The sequence below is a fragment of the Tachypleus tridentatus genome, chromosome 13 (genome assembly GCF_004210375.1).
Source record: "Tachypleus tridentatus isolate NWPU-2018 chromosome 13, ASM421037v1, whole genome shotgun sequence".
Lineage (NCBI taxonomy): Eukaryota > Metazoa > Arthropoda > Merostomata > Xiphosura > Limulidae > Tachypleus > Tachypleus tridentatus.
Window position 1 is genome coordinate 4,495,591 of NC_134837.1, and position 19,159 is coordinate 4,514,749.

The following is a 19,159-nucleotide window of genomic DNA, read 5'->3' on the forward strand; positions in this document are numbered from 1 at the left end:
GATTATGTTTCTACTGTAAAACAACATCCTTATCGTATGAATCCAACCAATACTGGTGATATGCGTAAAGAAATATTTATATGCTGGAGGATAGGATTATTAGAGAACTAAGTAAAAGTGATTGGTGTTTACCTTTTGTACTGGTACTTAAAACTAATGGTTAGATTCTGTACAGACTTTCGCAAAGTAGATGCTCTGACAAAGACAGATTGGTAACCCATTCCAAGAATGGAAGATTATATTGATAAAGTTGGAAAAGCAAGATATATAGCAAAAATTGACCTGCTGAATGGATACTGGGCTGATCCTCAAACTGACATAGCAAACGAAACTTCTGATTTTGTTGCTCCTGATAGGTTATTTGAGTACAAAATGTGGTGTTCCTGATATATTATACAAGTACAATGTAATGTTCCTAATGGATTATATCAGTACATAGTAATGTTCGTGATGGATTACATCAGTACAATGTAATGTTCCTGATGGATTATATCAGTACAATGTAGTGCTGTTTGTGATGAAGAATTATCAGACAACGTTTCCACGAATGGTGAATCAATGTTTTAACAATCTGTCAGATGTTGGAGTTTATGTTGATTATATTGTATTTTACAGTAATGCCTGGGGAGAACGCTTATGTGTATTATGTGGTGTTTCCAAGAGGCTTAAGAAATGCAATCCCACTGTAAATTTGACAAAAAGTGACTTTTGTAAGGTCAAAGTTGTATATTTAGGTCATGTGATAAGTCACAATCAAGTTGCTCCAACTGAAGAAAAAGTTGATTGTGTAGTGAATTATCCAACTGTTACAAACAAGAAATGTATTTATTACAGGAAGCTGTTTTTTACTTTTGCTGGCATCACTGTACCATTAACAAATCTATTGAAGAAAAATCGAATGTTCAAGTGGTCTGAAACTTGCCAATCTTTACTGTTCACTTACTCTGTATTGATTGCACTTGATTTTGTTAGGACTTTTACATTAGTTGTTGATGTCGACAATTATGGCGTTTGTACCATTCTTTTACAATCAGACGGCCAAGGTAGTGAATACTGTGTTTGTTATTTTTCTAAAAGGCTTTAACTCTCACCAAAACAACAATTCAACTGTCGAAAAATATTGACTCTAGTGTTAGTTTTAGAACATTTCAATGTTCTGCATCTGAACAACCTGTATTCATATACATAAATGTTTTCAAACCAAATAAGGGGTAAAAACAGAAGGCTGTCAAATTGAAGTTTAATATTATAATAACATGATTAAAAGATAATCCATATCAAAGAGATTTATAACATCTGTGATGTGTGCACTTTTATGTACTATGTAATTTTATTATCATAAGGTTATTTGTATTGTCATGATTATTGAAGTTGTGTAATTCTTTGACAATGTATTGTTATCGATGTACATATATATATATATATTAGTTAAAATTTCCTAATGCCAGTGTTTATTTTTTAAGGAGGGAGCTGTAAAGGATTTATTATTATACCTTTATTGCAATACCTACGTGTGTTTCAGTGTGTATGACGCGAGCCCCGCCTGTTCTTTAAATTTATAGAATTTTGACGAGAGCAGGAATCAACAACATGTGTTTGTTGTTTGAATATCGTTGATCGTTCGAGAATCTCTCGAGATTGGTATATAAAACTTACGCGTCAAAAGACAGAAAATATTATCAGTCGGAAAGAGTCAGTATACTATAAGCTTCGGAAGCTATAATTGTGATTAATGCTCATGAGTGGGAAAACTACAGAAATGGACCGGGAACATTTATAGGTTTCGAAAATTGCAAACCGTTCAATTTCAGTGAATTAACTTCGAATGTTGGTATTTGTACGAAGACATTAAATGTCTTTGTCGGTAAAAAGTCATCGGTGTGAAGCCAACCAAGCTAGCTAGCTAGTTTAAGCAAGGTGTGACACTTTCAATTCAGTATCAATTTGCTTGTCGTGGACCTGAATCGTTGATAAAAAAAATTCAGTTCCAGACCAGATATAAGACTCGGTATTGTCTGTAAAACTGTTGTATATAAATCATTATTTGTAATAACCCTTATTATAAATTATATTGTTTGTATATTAAAATATATTTCAATAAAAAAGCAAATTTTGTACATAAATATCGTAAATTTAATAGTTAATTAAATTCTAAATTAAAATTAAAAATTCCAGTTATTTGAAAGAGTCATATGTAACGTACATAATATTATAAATTGGAGACTCCTCTTAAATAAATTATAGTACGCAACATTATACATACATATGTTCATATTGGATACTTTCTTCAGAAATTTAAGGTTCTGTCTTCACTACTATATATCTATATACATTTATATATATTCACATTTTGTGCTTTATTATTGCACTCTGTAATACATTTTTTACTTTTTCTTGTTCCTGGGTAGAAAGTGTTATTTCCCAATTGCTTATGCCTAAAGGAAATGGAGAAGGTCAATTTTTCTCTTTAAACTTTGCTTTTGTGACCTGGGTAATGAAATTTTCAAATTTACCCATTTTCCAAAACATTCCAAGTAGATTCAGTGCTGAGGAGCTGATAGAGAATTATCTCGAACTTACAAGAATTTTCAAGAACTTCTAGAATGTTGTTGAACTTACGAGAATTTTCTGGAACTTTTTAGAATTTTCTAGAACTTTCCATAGTAATATATAAATACAGGGGTTCACCACTCACCACTTCAGTTTAGTTCTATCTGCCTAAGTGAACACACAGACCTATATGATTTTATCCGAGATGGCATCAAGAAGCTGCAAGCATTCTCCAGACTCATACTGCTATGTATGTGGCCAATTTATCAAGACAAGAGCGAAAAAGTACTCTGTCACAGCATCTGCTAAACTGTGTGAAGCCTACAAGGCATATTTCGGCATGCCTGTCGGGGATAAAGACAAATCCTGGGCACCTCATTTTATCTGCGAGCACTGCAAAAAATCTCTGGAAGGTAAGACACAATTTTTGTTTGCTCGAATAGTAAGATTTTATATTATACAAATTTTAGACCTTTTAAAATTTAAATATCTTTCAATTTATTTTTTAGTTTCTATTAGTATAGAAAATATATCACATATAAAATATTTTGCATGAACCTCTTACACATTAGTTGTGGATTAAATAAATTTATTCTTTATAATAATTTTATGTTGCTCTTTTGCAGGATGGTACAGAGGGGAAGAGAGAGCCAAGAATTTTGCTATTCCAACAATTTGGCGTGAACCCACTGACCACTCAAGCAATTGCTACTTCTGCATGGTAGACCCTACCAAACGTCGGGCTGGCAAGAATACATCTGCTATCATGTATACGGACCTTCCATCATCCATTGTCCCAATGTCACACTGCCCTGAGCTCCATGTACTCACTGCACCAGATAGAAAGCAGCAAATCAGAAGAGGAGGTAGACGTTGTTTAAGACACAGATTACAATTTCAGAGGTGCAGCTGGTGAGAAAAACCCATACAACCCCAACCAAAGAGACCTCAATGACTTGATCAGAGATCTTGGTCTAACAAAGTCGAATGCCGAGCTCTTGACATCGAGGCTCAAGGAGTGGGATTTGTTAGATGAAAGTGTGCAAGTCACAAGTCAGAGGAAGCGTCACCGACATTTTTCAAGCTTCTTCACTCATCAAGATGGGCTCTGCTTTTGCCACAGTGTATCTGGTCTGTGCGAGGCAATTGAAATTGTCTGTAAACTGAACAAGTGGCGCCTCTTCATTGATATCTCATCCAGAAGCCTCAAACTGTCCTGCTCCATAACGAGAATAAGTATCCGTCTCTTCCCCTGGCTCATTCGGTGCACGTCAAAGAGGAATACAACAGCGTCAAGACCTTGCTAGAAGCCTTGAAGTATGATGAGTATGGCTGGGAAGTTATCGGGGACTTCAAAATGGTGACATTCCTGACGGGTCTACAAGGAGGCTTTACCAAGTTTCCCTATTATCTTTGCCTTTGGGACAGCAGGATACTGCAGTGCACTACAACAGGAAGCACTGGCCACAACGGACCGAGTTCTCTGTAGGGAGGCAAAATGTCAAGTGTGAGCCACTAGTGAACCTCTAGAAGGTGTTGTTCCCACCATTGCACATAAAATTGGGTCTTATGAAACAATCTGTCACAACTCTTGATAAGGAGTCTGCAGCCTTCAAGTGCCTTCGACACTTCTTCCCTAAGTTGTCTGAGGCAAAGGTCAAAGTTGGTGTCTTCGTTGGATCAAAAATAAAGAAGATTCCTGGAGTGTACAGAATTCCCTAAAAAGCTCAGTAGGAAGGGAAGAAAAGCTTGGGGCAGCTTTGTCGCAGTGGTTTGGGACTTCTTGTGCAATCACAAGACCAAAAATTATGTGGAACTGGTTGAGTCTCTGGTAAAGAACTAAGGCAAAATGGGCTGCAGGATGTCCCTGAAAGTCCATATCCTTAATGCTCATCTTGATAAATTCAAGGAGAACATGGGAGCATACTCAGAGGAGCAAGGCGAGCGCTTCCACTAAGATATACTGGACTTTGATGGTCGCTACCAAGGAGCGTATAACGAAAACATGATGAGAGACTATGTTTGGAGGCTGATACGTGAAAGTGATTTACATTATAGTCGCAAATCTTGAAAAACTACTCACTTCTAAACATTTTTGTATAACTTTAGTATAAATACATTTTAATCTTGATTCATATGTTGTTTTATTCAGACTTTATGTAAATGAAAATGTGCAAATTTGCCCGTTTTTACATAGAAAATAGATTAATTTGTAAATTTCATTATCTAGGTCACAAAAGCAACGTTTGAAGGGAATAATGGCCATTTTCTGTACTTTTATAACATAAGTAATTAAGAAATAACACATACTATCCAGGAACAAAATTTGTGTTACATAGTGTTATCTATATGTATTGTATAATGTGTTTGATGAAGGCTTATTTTTACATATTATCATATTTGTTATAACGTTACGTCCTATCAGTTCTATTCAGAAACCTCTTTTCGTCACCAATGTATAATTTAAGTGAGAATATTAAGTATTATTGTGATCATTTTCATAACTTCTGACATGAACAATACTAATTTAAAGTAACTGTATTTATAATTTGCCCTCGTGGTTAAATATTGTAACTTTGTGATTATCGTGACAGGTACATTATAGCTAGAGTACCATTAGTAAGTTTTAATAAAACAGTTCAACTGTTCATAAAATAAAAATTTACGTATGATGATTAATGTTAGTATTTTATTTAATACTTCGTGACTGGAAGAAGTTTTGATGTAATGAACACTTGTAGCATATATTTGATGCACGAAACTTTTCTGTTTACAGAGTGACACATCAGAACCAACCCTATCCAAGGGTAACAGAGGCAGTAAGTTCAAGTCACTGGGAAACGCAGTAGTTTGTGTTTGTTATAAAATTTTCTGAACCAACAAGACCCACTAGAAAAATATTCTGTTACGTTTGCCTTGTTTTGTGTATTTGACATTGCCTGTTACAAAGAAGCAAGGAAGACCCTAACCCTAATTCGTGATTTGTATCACACCAAGTCTGTAGTTAGAGTGTTGGCTGAAGTGAGAATTTAATACAATTAATACTATTCCAGATTTGGGTATCTTTTCTTCTATGAATATAGAATAATATACAAGATATGTATACATAGATGTTTCATTCTTATCGTAGTAGAAAAATAAACTTCTAATTTGTTTTCTGTATTTACCATTTCTGTTTACATTGAAGAAGGGGTAAACCATATACAAAGAATGTATCAACAAGAAAAGTAATACCCAGTTATATACCAGTAAGTGCTATATGTTAACTATAATCTTTGTGGTGTCAGGTATTGGTATATTACTGGGTATTACTTTTCTTGTTCCAAGCACCAAAGATTCCTACCAAGACTGTGGTTAACATGTACCAGTAGCTGGCTAGCCAAGCATAAAGGTTTACCGACGAAGAGTATGGTTACTATAAACCAGAAACTGGCAAACAACATGCTTTACTCACCAAATGTATGTTAATATACTTCAATGACTGGCATCATAGCTTTTAAAATGAAGATAGTACTAAAATAAGGGCCTTGCAATTTTTCTTATGTTTTTCAGGTTCTAGGATATTATCTTTACGTTTCTTATGTTTTCTACGATGTTATCTTTACTTTTATTATGTGTTCCAGAGTATTATTTGTACGTTTATTATGTGTTCCAGAGAATTATTTGTACGTTTATTATGTATTCCAGAGTAATATTTGTACGTTTCTTGTGTTTTCCAGGATATTGTCTGGACGTTTCTTATGTTTTCCAGGATATTGTCTGGACGTTTATTTTGTTTTCCAAGTTATTATCTGTACGTTTCTTATGTTTTCCAGAATATTGTCTGTACGTTTTTTATGTTTCCAGGATATTGTCTGTACGTTTATTATGTATTCCAGAATATTGTCTGGACGTTTCTTATGTTTTCCAGGATATTGTCTGTGCGTTTCTTATGTTTACCAGGATATTGTCTGTACGTTTATTATGTGTTCCAGGATATTATCTATACGTTTCTTGTGTTTTCCAGGATATTATCTATACGTTTCTTATGTTTTCCAGGATATTGTCTCTATGTTTCATTTGTTTTCCAAGACATTGTCTAGTCGTTTCTTATGTTTTCCAAGTTATTATCTGTACGTTTCTTATGTTTTCCAGGATATTGTCTGGACGTTTCTTTTGTTTTCAAAGTTATTATCAGTACGTTTCTTGTGTTTTCCAGGATATTATCTATACGTTTCTTATGTTTTCCAGGATATTATGTGTACGTTTCTTATGTTTTTCAGGGTATTGTCCGGACGTTTCTTATGTTTTTCAGGGTATTGTCTGGTCGTTTTTTTTTCAGGGTATTGTCTGTACGTTTATTATGTATTCCAGGATATTGTCTGTACGTTTCTTATGTTTTCCAGGATATTGTCTGTAATTTTCTTATGTTTTCCAGGATATTGTCTGTAATTTTCTTATGTTTTCCAGGATATTGTCTGTACGTTTATTATGTGTTCCAGGATATTGTCTGTACGTTTCTTATGTTTTCCAGGATATTATCTATACGTTTCTTGTGTTTTCCAGGATATTATCTATACGTTTCTTGTGTTTTCCAGGATATTATCTATACGTTTCTTGTGTTTTCCAGGATATTGTCTGTACGTTTTTTATGTTTTTCAGGGTATTGTCTGTACGTTTCTTTTGCTTTCAAAGTTATTATCAGTACGTTTCTTGTGTTTTCCAGGATATTATCTATACGTTTCTTATGTTTTCCAGGATATTGTCTCTATGTTTCTTTTGTTTTCCAAGACATTGTCTAGTCGTTTCTTTTGTTTTCCAAGTTATTATCTGTACGTTTCTTATGTTTTCCAGGATATTGTCTGGACGTTTCTTTTGTTTTCAAAGTTATTATCAGTACGTTTCTTGTGTTTTCCAGGATATTATCTATACGTTTCTTATGTTTTCCAGGATATTATCTCTATGTTTCTTTTGTTTTCAAAGACATTGTCTAGTCGTTTCTTTTGTTTTCCAAGTTATTATCTGTACGTTTCTTATGTTTTCCAGGATATTGTCTGGACGTTTCTTTTGTTTTCAAAGTTATTATCAGTACGTTTCTTGTGTTTTCCAGGATATTATCTATACGTTTCTTATGTTTTCCAGGATATTGTGTGTACGTTTCTTATGTTTTTCAGGGTATTGTCCGGACGTTTCTTATGTTTTTCAGGGTATTGTCTGGTCGTTTTTTTTTTCAGGGTATTGTCTGTACGTTTATTATGTATTCCAGGATATTGTCTGTACGTTTCTTATGTTTTCCAGGATATTGTCTGTAATTTTCTTATGTTTTCCAGGATATTGTCTGTACGTTTATTATGTGTTCCAGGATATTGTCTGTACGTTTCTTATGTTTTCCAGGATATTATCTATACGTTTCTTGTGTTTTCCAGGATGTTATCTATACGTTTCTTGTGTTTTCCAGGATATTATCTATACGTTTCTTGTGTTTTCCAGGATATTGTCTGTACGTTTCTTATGTTTTTCAGGGTATTGTCTGGACGTTTATTTTGTTTTCCAAGTTATTATCTGTACGTTTCTTATGTTTTCCAGGATATTGTCTGGACGTTTCTTTTGTTTTCAAAGTTATTATCAGTACGTTTCTTGTGTTTTCCAGGATATTATCTATACGTTTCTTATGTTTTCCAGGATATTATCTATACGTTTCTTGTGTTTTCCAGGATATTATCTATACGTTTCTTGTGTTTTCCAGGATATTGTCTGTAGGTTTCTTATGTTTTTCAGGGTATTGTCTGGACGTTTATTTTGTTTTCCAAGTTATTATCTGTACGTTTGTTATGTTTTTCAGGATATTATCTATACGTTTCTTGTGTTTTCCAGGATATTGTCTGTACGTTTCTTATGTTTTTCAGGGTATTGTCTGGACGTTTATTTTGTTTTCCAAGTTATTATCTGTACGTTTGTTATGTTTTCCAGGATATTGTCTGGACGTTTCTTTTGTTTTCAAAGTTATTATCAGTACGTTTCTTGTGTTTTCCAGGATATTATCTATACGTTTCTTATGTTTTCCAGGATATTATCTCTATGTTTCTTTTGTTTTCAAAGACATTGCCTAGTCGTTTCTTTTGTTTTCCAAGTTATTATCTGTACGTTTCTTATGTTTTCCAGGATATTGTCTGGACGTTTCTTTTGTCTTTTGTTTTCAAAGTTATTATCAGTACGTTTCTTGTGTTTTCAAGGATATTATCTATACGTTTCTTATGTTTTCCAGGATATTGTGTGTACGTTTCTTATGTTTTTCAGGGTATTGTCCGGACGTTTCTTATGTTTTTCAGGGTATTGTCTGGTCGTTTGTTTTTTTTCAGGGTATTGTCTGTACGTTTATTATGTATTCCAGGATATTGTCTGTACGTTTCTTATGTTTTCCAGGATATTGTCTGTAATTTTCTTATGTTTTCCAGGATATTGTCTGTACGTTTATTATGTGTTCCAGGATATTGTCTGTACGTTTCTTATGTTTTCCAGGATATTATCTATACGTTTCTTGTGTTTTCCAGGATATTATCTATACGTTTCTTGTGTTTTCCAGGATATTATCTATACGTTTCTTATGTTTTCCAGGATATTGTCTCTATGTTTCTTTTGTTTTCCAAGACATTGTCTAGTCGTTTCTTTTGTTTTCCAAGTTATTATCTGTACGTTTCTTATGTTTGCCAGGATATTGTCTGGACGTTTCTTTTGTTTTCAAAGTTATTATCAGTACGTTTCTTGTGTTTTCCAGGATATTATCTATACGTTTCTTATGTTTTCCAGGATATTGTCTGTACGTTTATTATGTGTTCCAGGATATTGTCTGTACGTTTCTTGTGTTTTCCAGGATATTATCTATACGTTTCTTGTGTTTTCCAGGATATTATCTATACGTTTCTTGTGTTTTCCAGGATATTGTCTAGTCGTTTCTTTTGTTTTTCAGGGTATTGTCTGGTCGTTTCTTTTGTTTTTCAGGGTATTGTCTGGTCGTTTCTTTTGGTTTCCAAGACATTGTCTGGTCGTTTCTTTTGTTTTTCAGGGTATTGTCTGGTCGTTTGTTTTGTTTTTCAGGGTATTGTCTGGTCGTTTCTTTTGGTTTCCAAGACATTGTCTGGTCGTTTCTTTGTGTTTCAGGGTATTGTCTGGACGTTTCTTATGTTTTCAGGGTATTGTCTGGACGTTTCTTATGTTTTCAGGGTATTGTCCGGACGTTTCTTATGTTTTTCAGGGTATTGTCTGTACGTTTCTTATGTTTTCCAGGATATTGTCTGTACGTTTATTATATATTCCAGGATATTGTCTGGACGTTTCTTATGTTTTCTAGGAGATTTCTCTACGTTTCTTATGTTTTCAAGGATATTGTCTGGACGTTTCTTATGTTTTCTAGGAGATTTCTCTAAGTTTCTTATGTTTTCAAGGATATTGTCTGTACGTTTATTATTTTTTCCAGGATATTGTCTGTACGTTTCTTGTGTTTTCCAGGATATTATCTATACGTTTCTTTTGTTTTCCAGGATATTATCTGTACGTTTCTTATGTTTCCCCGGATACTGTCTTTACGTTTCTTATGTTTATGATGTTGATAATTTTAAATGTTATGATAGAATGTTTGAGAACATCTCATGTTTCCTACTTTGAACTCCACAATACTTCCACTCATAACTGAACGAATAAAGTTACAAACTCTTGATACACATCGTTTGATACCATTCAGTTTCACTTAAACTAATTTTCTTCGCTACAATAGAATACTTTATTCCCAATTCACTCTTCTGTTTTACCTCATGACCGAAGAAACGGAGTAAATAACCATCTGTTGGTTTGTCAAACACATGGGCAGGATTGAAATAACAGTGAGAAAGTATATTTCACTTTACTCGTATCCATGGTTACTAATCTATTCCCAGAAACCCGTATAATTTCTTGACAAGTGAAAAATTGAATAAAAGACGAGACATCACATTTGTATATTATTACTCATGATGTTTCAGAGATTTGAACTTGTGTCAGAAGAAATAAAATACAAACTGTACTTCCTTGAATTTGTTGATTAACTTAATATTTTCATTTGACACACCACAAAGAGTGTTTTAAATGCAATGATATCTTTATAACATTTTAATACTGATATCTATTTTCATATATATGGAGTGAAGAGCCAATCAGAATGTATTTGACGCGTCTCTGAGAGTCACTGCATGCTACCGTTTATTGATAATACTCATATTTTTTAGTAATATGTCAATAAATTGTGATTGTTAACTCTTGAAGACATATTTGTTTTGATTGAAAAGTTTTGTTGCTAGGTAGACTTTGAACTAGAGATAATAAAGAATTTACGTCTAAAAATATAATGTTCAGAGCTGGTGTTTGTCAAACACTTCTTACATTTATTTTGTATCGTATTCTGAGCAATTTGCTCTCTTTATAAAATAATCCATAAATATTTGTATGTGATTAATAAAAGTTGATCTAATTTAGGATAACTTTTCAGTGTGTCAGTGATTTATATATATATTTGGGTTAAGAATTTTTCTACAGTAGGTGTCTGTAAGATGTTGGCAATAAATGTCAACAATAAACGAACAGCACACAATCCACTTGTTTTAAAATAACATATTCAAAACAAATCAAACTTTTGTACAAAAATGTTTTACACTATAGTATATCATAATTCTATGTTAAACTAATTAGTTTTCATTTTATTTGTCAAAAGTCCACACAGGCTGATTCAGTATTTACCTTAGAATGCAATTGACAATGCAAATTACTTTTCTTACAACTTAAATCGGTGAAGAATTAACTTACTTTTCCCCGTGGGACACCAAAAAAGGCGTATCCTGACCTTAAATTATTGTCTCCTTTTCGTTAAAGTCAACACAGACTGGTTCAATTAATACATAACCCCTTTTATAAAAACAAATTATATCTCTAGTAAACTATGAAACTCATTTTAAAATAATCACTCACTCGCCAGCTAGACATGACCAGGTTGTTAAGGGTGCTTGACTCGTAATATGAGGGTGGTGGGTTTCAATCCCCGTCACATCAAACATGCTCGCCCTTTTAGCTGTGGGGGTGTTATATTGTAACAAAATAAATTAAATAATAATACCTACTACGGCTTAAAACCGATTTCTATCTCAATAGTTTTAATACTTTTCCAAATATCTTAATAGATTCTTCTTTGTACAGTTGTGTAAGATCGTAGATAGAATAAAACCAACGTTTTGTTTTACACAGTACAAATATTGTTACTTTAGACTTGATTTGGGCTTGGCATGGCCGGGTGTGTTAAGGCGTTCGAGTCGTAATCGGAAGGTCACGGATTCGAATCCCCGTCGCACCAAACATGCTCGCCCTTTCAGACGTGGGGGCGTTATAATGATGTGGTCAATCCCACTATTCGTTTGTAAAAGAGTTGGCGGTGGGTGGTAATGACTAGCTGCCTTCCTTCTTATCTTACACTGCTAAATTAGGGACGACTATCGCAGATAATTATCGTGTAGCTTTGCGCAAAATTCAAAATAAGAAAACAAAACAAAACAAACATTAGACTTGAATTACAGTCTCAAGTCAACTGTACACGTTCCGACACTCAGTACGTCACTTCCAGGAGATCACGTGATGGATAACGTAAGTCGACTTAGCAGTTTCAAATAGAAACGTTCTTTATTGTGTTAAACAAAAGTTTGTTTAATTTTATTTATATTTTTAGAAAGTCAAATATAAAATCATTCATTATTTACGTCCTTAAACTTAGAGAATTTAGATTTGTTGAAGACAAATTTAAGTTTTAAAAGAGTGTATTAGTTCATAAAATTGTTTAGAATAAATGTCTTCTGAATGTCTATATTTAAACATTAACCGTTTATGTTTGTTTCTAGTTTACATGAAAGAGATTTGTAGATCGACTTCGCGGCCAGTCATATACGTAGACTCAGACGGTTATCTTTCAGCAGGAGAGGTTAAACTTAGTCGGGATTCCTCGGCTTACGAAGTTGGGTTTCACTGTAACCTCACGATAAAAGCTCCGGAAACGTACCGGTTGATGATCGTAGTTCGTCGTGTGAGCATACGATTTTACCCAGTAACTCAGAACACAAAGATCTGTATCGACTTTCTCCGAATATTCAACGGCGTTTCGAATCTGCATCTCAGCAGGAAGATATGTGGTCACGAAACGTTCGACTGGAGAAGTGACGAGATCTATAGCTCGAGACGAACCAGTGCACTTACAGTGCAGTTCTTTACGTTTCCGTGGGATAAGAACCTGGTACGAGATGGATTTGACCTGACCTTTACTGTTTTTAACATGAGTAAGTACATTTGTTGAAAGTTTTACGGACAGGTTTACGTTCCTAACACAAATACTAATGGTTGAACTCTAGGACTAAGTTTTAATACACTCGTCTAACGAGCGTCTTCTAAACATTATCTATATTTTATTCATAACGGCTCTAAAATGTAAACATAAGACAATAAAATTTCTAATGAATATTGTATGCATTAAAATAAATATATATATATATTGTAAACATAAACGTTTAAAGCCATAAACCAAAACACATTAACATGAAATTTTTAAGTTTTTTTTTAATAGGCTGCACATTTAAAAAAAAATTCTATTGTAAAAGGTACAACTTGGGATTATAAAGTGTGGCCCAAGTTTTGGAGGTGACTGAGAAGTGGGACCCACATTGATGTGGTGATACATCGTCTATCAGTCTTAATCTCCAATTCGCGAGTCTCACATAAGATTTGTTTGTTTGTTTTTTAATTTCGCACAAAGCTCCTCGAGGGCTATCTATGCTAGCCGTCCATAATTTAGCAGTGTAAGACAAGAGGGAAGGCAGCTATTATAACAACCCACGGCTGAAAAGGCGAGCATGTTTGGCGAACCCGCCACCCTCAAATTACGAGTCGCATGCCTTAACACGCTTGGCCATGCCGGGCCGACTCACATAGGAAAATTAGAAATTAGGAGAGCAAGATGTGGGTGCTAAAGCCTACAACGTTCCTAATCTATATCACCCTTCACTTCCTGCAGACAGTGATGGGAAGGTGACTGCTCTCCCAAGTTAGAATAAGAAAAAGATAAACATAAAAATATGAAAAATAATAAATAAATAGATAAAGTGAAAATGAAAATAAGGTGCTGACATCTGGTGGTAAGTAAGATAAAATTTACCTCTTGAAGTTGGCATTCCTCCCCTATTATGGTATATGCACTAATTAAAACGACATCAGTAATATGATAGTTTATTGTGACTGTCATGCTTTTATATACGACTTAAGGTGTATATCCATCATAAAGTAGTACCAAGTTCTTAGATGAACATATTTTTAACTAAAATATTTTAGTAATTTTAATAGAATTTCTCCAATTTTATTTTCTAAAAAATAAGGTCATTTAAGAACTTGGCACTACTTTATGACTTTGTTTTGAATTTCACACAAAGCTACTCCAGAGCTATCTGCACTAACCGTCCCTAATTTAGCAGTGTAAGACTAGAAGAGAGGCAGCTAGTCATCACCACCCACCGCCAACTCTTGGGCTACTCTTTTACCAACGAACAGTGAGATTGACCATCACATTATAACGCCCCCACGGCTGAAAGGGGATCATGTTTGGCGCGACGGGGATGCGTACCCATGACCCTCAGATTACGAGTCGCATGCCTTAACACGCTTGGCCATGCCGGGCCTACTTTATGAGGATGTACACCTTAAGCCAGTCACAATAAACTACCCATACGTATCTGTTTTTTTGTTATAAGCTCTACTAACCCTGATTTTCTTTCCAGTAACCAACGGGCACAGTCACGATAGAGTTTTCGGCGCCCTGATCGTGAAAATGGGTTTTTCTCGGGGTACTCCCCCCCACAGCAAATTCTGAGGTTTTTGGATCTATAGATCCCTGTCCTCTGGTGTGTTTTTTTTTAGAGTCAATATTTAACCTCGCGCGGACCACCATTGGATCTTTGCCACCAGATTGCATTACAAACTCGTTAACTTTAAATCTTGTCGGTGTAGCTACTAATAATCAGTAACTAGCCCAGTTAAATTTTACTTCACGAGTAGGGCGAAAAGAAGATCTCTTCTGAGCGCCCTTGATTGCTTTGCGTCTCTTCTTGAGATGCAAAGTGTTAAATCGAAGTTTATTTATTAAAACTATCAATTTGCTGATGTCGTGTTAATTAGTACCTCTATATGGGTGTTTCATCGTGTGATTCATAGTTGCAGTGTTCAGTTATTGTGAATTCTGATTTTGTTGGTATGTTATTATTCTCTAGATTTTGTTGATTTGTAGTCGTGCTGTATTGTAATATTTTTCGGCCCACGTGACAGATCTCACGTGTTATTATTTTAACTTAGTTTAGTGCATAGTTAACCTTCCAGGTTGGTCAGCATGGCTGGGGCCATCCGGCCTTATTCCTTTCGGCCACGGTCGATTCTTTTTGTGGTCCCCGCGGACTCGCTGCTGTTAGCGGTTATTGACGCTGTGTGTAGTCAACTGGAAAGTAATTTCCTCGAGTGCATACAACACTTTGGTAGTAGAGACTATGTAGCGTCACTGTCTTCCTCCGCTGTTGATCAAAAACTATTGACCAAAGGTGATTTTACCGTCAACGGGACCTTAATCCCCGTTGAGCCGGCGGGAGAAAACATCAAGTGCTTGACTCTACGTTCCGCGCTCTATAACTACCCCATGACGCAATTGCGTCAGGATTGCGACAATATGGGGTGGTTCTCAAAATCGAACACGAGTGCTACCATATTCGCCTTGGGGTGTGTACTTTAATATAAAGCATTCTGTGCCAAACTTTCTTAGGATTAATGGCTCTACTAGTATGGTCAACTACCCTGACATGCGCCGCATGTGTCATGCTGTGGCTTCGAAGACCGCTTGTCAGGGAGTTGCAACACTCCTCAGTGCCATAAATGTCTCTTTTTTGACGCATTAGTGACTCTTTTGTGGTAAAGAGTGTTGTGGTGATCACGCGTCTTTGCTGTGCCCAAGGCGTGTGAAATCGCGGGACTCAAACCGGAAGAATGGTATTCTTTCTGCACGATCCTCGGCACCGGCAGAGAGGATGTGGAGTCTCTGAGGAAGTGCAGGCCTCTTTACTTGGTCGGGGAGTAAGGTTGGAGTCTCTGAACGGGCCCTTTTGTTGGGTCATGAGGCAGTTGCAGCCTCTGAGGAACCTCGGGCTCCCTTGTTAGGTCATGGGGAGGTTGGGGCCTCTGAGATAGCTCTACCCTCTTCACAGGTTTAGGAGAAAGCCCGGGCCCCCTAGTTGGTTGGAGTAGAGAGCTCCACTCTGGTGCTACTATTGCTGTCCTTCTTTTTGGGCAGTATGTCTTCCAGCAACATCTCGCCCACTTCTCTATCTTCCGAGTTTGCCGGGTTCGTTGGAAGAGATGGAGGAACTCGATTCGAGGCACACTTTTAATGTCTCTGACTTAAGTCTGGGGAATACTAAGATTATTCTTCAGGAGATTCATTTCGCGTCTGGGAGGGATCACTTCTCCCTTGTGAATTTCTTTCCTGTTCCAACTTTCTGGTCCTTTGGTTTGACACATGCACAAGGTTTGGGAATTCTCCTCAACCCCAACTTCTCAGGAGGTATCCTCGCATCACAAAGTGATGCTGACGGACAAGTTGTGTTCATTGACGTCATCACTCAGGATCGTAAAGTCTGGCTTGTTAATGTCGATGCACCTATCCAGGTGAGGGAACTGAAGGTGTTCTTTTCTTCCTTGGACAGGTTTTGGTAACGCTGGCCGATACTGTCCTTGGTGTGGACTTCAACTGTATGTTGGATCTCCACCTCTGTAAGATTGGGGAAGATCCCCTTTCTGGTGATCAGCATGTGCAGCCTCTGCATTTAGTGCTGTCGGAATTCAACTTTCACGATGTCTAAATATAAGTACATCTCCAGTCTGTTAAGGAAAGATGGTCAGGTGACCTTGCACATTATTGACATCATCAACACATGCCTTAACTAAATTAGCCGACTATATCCGGCTTTACCTATGGACGAGGATATGTAGCAAGACATCACTCAGTTCTTGCCAACCTTCAATCCATCATGGTCTGATGATCTTTTGAAGCCCATTATACTGGATGAATGTTGGGTGCTTATTTGGTCCATGCCACTTAGTAAGTGTCTAGGACCCTCTTCATTAGACTTTTTAACAACTGTCTGACCTGTGGGTCCATGTCTGTGTATACCTTATATGGGTTAATTATGCTAATCTGTAAGGATCCCACCCAGCCTGAAGATATTTCTTCGTGGCGTCCATATCGCTTCTGAATGTGGATGCAAAGACTGTTTCTAAGGTCCTGTGTGCCAGTTTGAGTGCTGTTATGCTCGATCTTATCCTTGGTGTGTGGTGTGTGGAGTAGAAATATCCAACAAACCTTGGTGATTCTTCATGACGTGTTCCATTACATCACGGACAGGAACATCTCTGCCATTTTTGTGTTCCTCGATGAGAGTAAGGCCTTTGATTGAGTGCACCACAAATTTCTGAGACATATTCTGCAGAGGTATGACTTTCCTCTAGTTTTTGTGTACTATGTTCGAGCTTTTTTTATGTCTTCTTTAAGGAGGCTTTTAGTAAATGTATAATTGACGGCCCTTTTTAACATCTGTCAGGGTGTTTGTCAAGGATGTCCACTATCACCATCTCTTTATACGTTGGTTACAGAGTACCTGCTCTCTTATCTGTACCACTTAGTTTCAGTACGTGACCTTCATTTGCCAGATGGGATGTCCATCAAGTATGTTAGTCATGCAGATGATGTGAATCTATTTCTAGAAAACCAAATATACTTGGGTTCAGCACTGACGACTGTCACAAGTTATCTCAGGCCAGTGCAGCCCGACTCAACTACACTAAGTCTAGGGCTCGGTGATTGGGCAAGAGAGCCTCATCCGTTGACACTCCCTTGGGTTTGGAATTCCTCTCCACTAAGGTATTTTGGGATTAGGTTTCTTGCACGTCTTAAGGAATATGTGGTGCAATGTGTCAGTTCAGTAGTTCAAGGTTATCATTACAGCCCTGCTAACTTGTTTGACAGGGCAGAGGTAGTGAAGAGGTAGATTCTTCCCTTGATATCGTATCTTATTGTGGTTCTTCCTCTGAACAACCGCTGAGCGGGAGCTGTCGTGTGGCATGTCTACACCTTCCTGTGGAATGGTGAGACTGAAGCAGTGCCATGGTTGTCTTTAGTTAAGCCACCCCACAAGGAAAGACTGGGCATCCTATGTGTTTTTCTCTTTTCACGTCCACCAGTATTTGCTGTCTCTCTTGGAAGAATCATCCCTGTTGCTAACTGGCTTGTTTCCTGTTTGACACTGGGCTCAGGAGTTTTGATGTTTCATCAGGCTTGAATAAACCAATGTGTTTTGATCCTTCTGTTACGGCGATCACACGTTATTACGCCATGTCACGTGATATTTCGGCGGACACCCATTCTCTCTACTCTCTGTTTGCCCCAGACTGTACTCACAGGATAGAGCAACACCACCCCATTCTTTCCATAGAACGTTGTTTGGAGTCTGGTGTTGATGGCCCATGTTGATAACTACCTTCAGACATTCAACTGGACGTTCATAACATCCTACCTGTGAGAGAATGCTTCTACCTCTCCAGTACCAGTGTCACCGAGTCATGTCCGTTGTATCATTCTCGGGTGGACTCTGTCCTTCACATGTTGGTCCTGACATCGGATGACATATGGGAAAAGGTCGCTCGGCTGAGACCAGTTTGTATCACGTGCCAGTTCCCGATCCCGGTCACCTGGCTTTTCCGTTTCACTATACTTTGTCATCTGACTTACCCGTAATCAATTCGTTTGTTCACTATACTTTGTCATCTGACTTACCCGTAATCAATTCGTTTTTGAGTGGGCTCCAGTGTCGTACTTTAAGATACTAGCAAAGGCCAGGAACAAACTGTTATTTAGCCCAAGGGACTTTTAACATCGTTGGCGTCCGGACGTCTTGCTGGTGTGCACGCTTGAGGGTAGTTGGGGTCAGGGTGATTTTTCAGATTGTCTGTTCTTTGTAGTTATTGTTTATTTGTAGTTTCATTTTTCCTTTATCTATTTTGTTTATAATATTTATTTTTTGTATCCTATAATTTATAATTTTAAATTTTTTTGTACATATTGTATATTACGGGTAATGTTCATTTGTACGGTTTTTGTGTTTTTTGTAATTAAATCCCAGATAAGTTTTTTTTTTTTTAATTTTCTTCAGTCTTTGTATTTCGTTTTTTTTTGTCATTCTCTTTAGTGATTTGTAATTTTCATTTTTGTAGTTTGCGTTTGGTTTTAATTACTCGTACATACCGGTACATAAAAGAACGGTATTATATATATATATATTTGTTTTTCAATTTCTCCTTTTGTAATTCTCATGTTCATTTGCATAGCTGTATATATTGTATATTCAATTGTTTTTGTTATTTCATTCCATATCATTCTACATTTTTGTGTGTACTTCGTGTTTTGTTCCTTGTACTATTATCATGTAAATTCATAATTGGGAATACTAACTTCAACGGGTAAGTTTTATCTTACTTACCACCA

General features: G+C 36.3%; 1 protein-coding gene across 12 annotated transcripts in view; it reads left to right on the forward strand.

The window, feature by feature from the left end:
• LOC143238208 (uncharacterized) overlaps positions 1–19,159 on the forward strand; it is a 46,574-nt gene that overhangs the window by 17,767 nt on the left and 9,648 nt on the right. For 4 of the 12 annotated variants that reach the window (XM_076478232.1, XM_076478234.1, XM_076478233.1 and 1 more), the window contains 2 exons: positions 5,327–5,571; positions 12,441–12,872. In XM_076478232.1, the coding sequence (XP_076334347.1) occupies positions 12,446–12,872 (427 nt within the window). In that variant the 5' untranslated portion in view covers positions 5,327–5,571; positions 12,441–12,445. Of the gene's footprint in view, positions 1–1,739; positions 1,918–5,326; positions 5,572–12,440; positions 12,873–19,159 lie in introns of those variants that run through there. The other 8 variants (XM_076478241.1, XM_076478230.1, XM_076478238.1 and 5 more) reach the window with 3 other exon arrangements.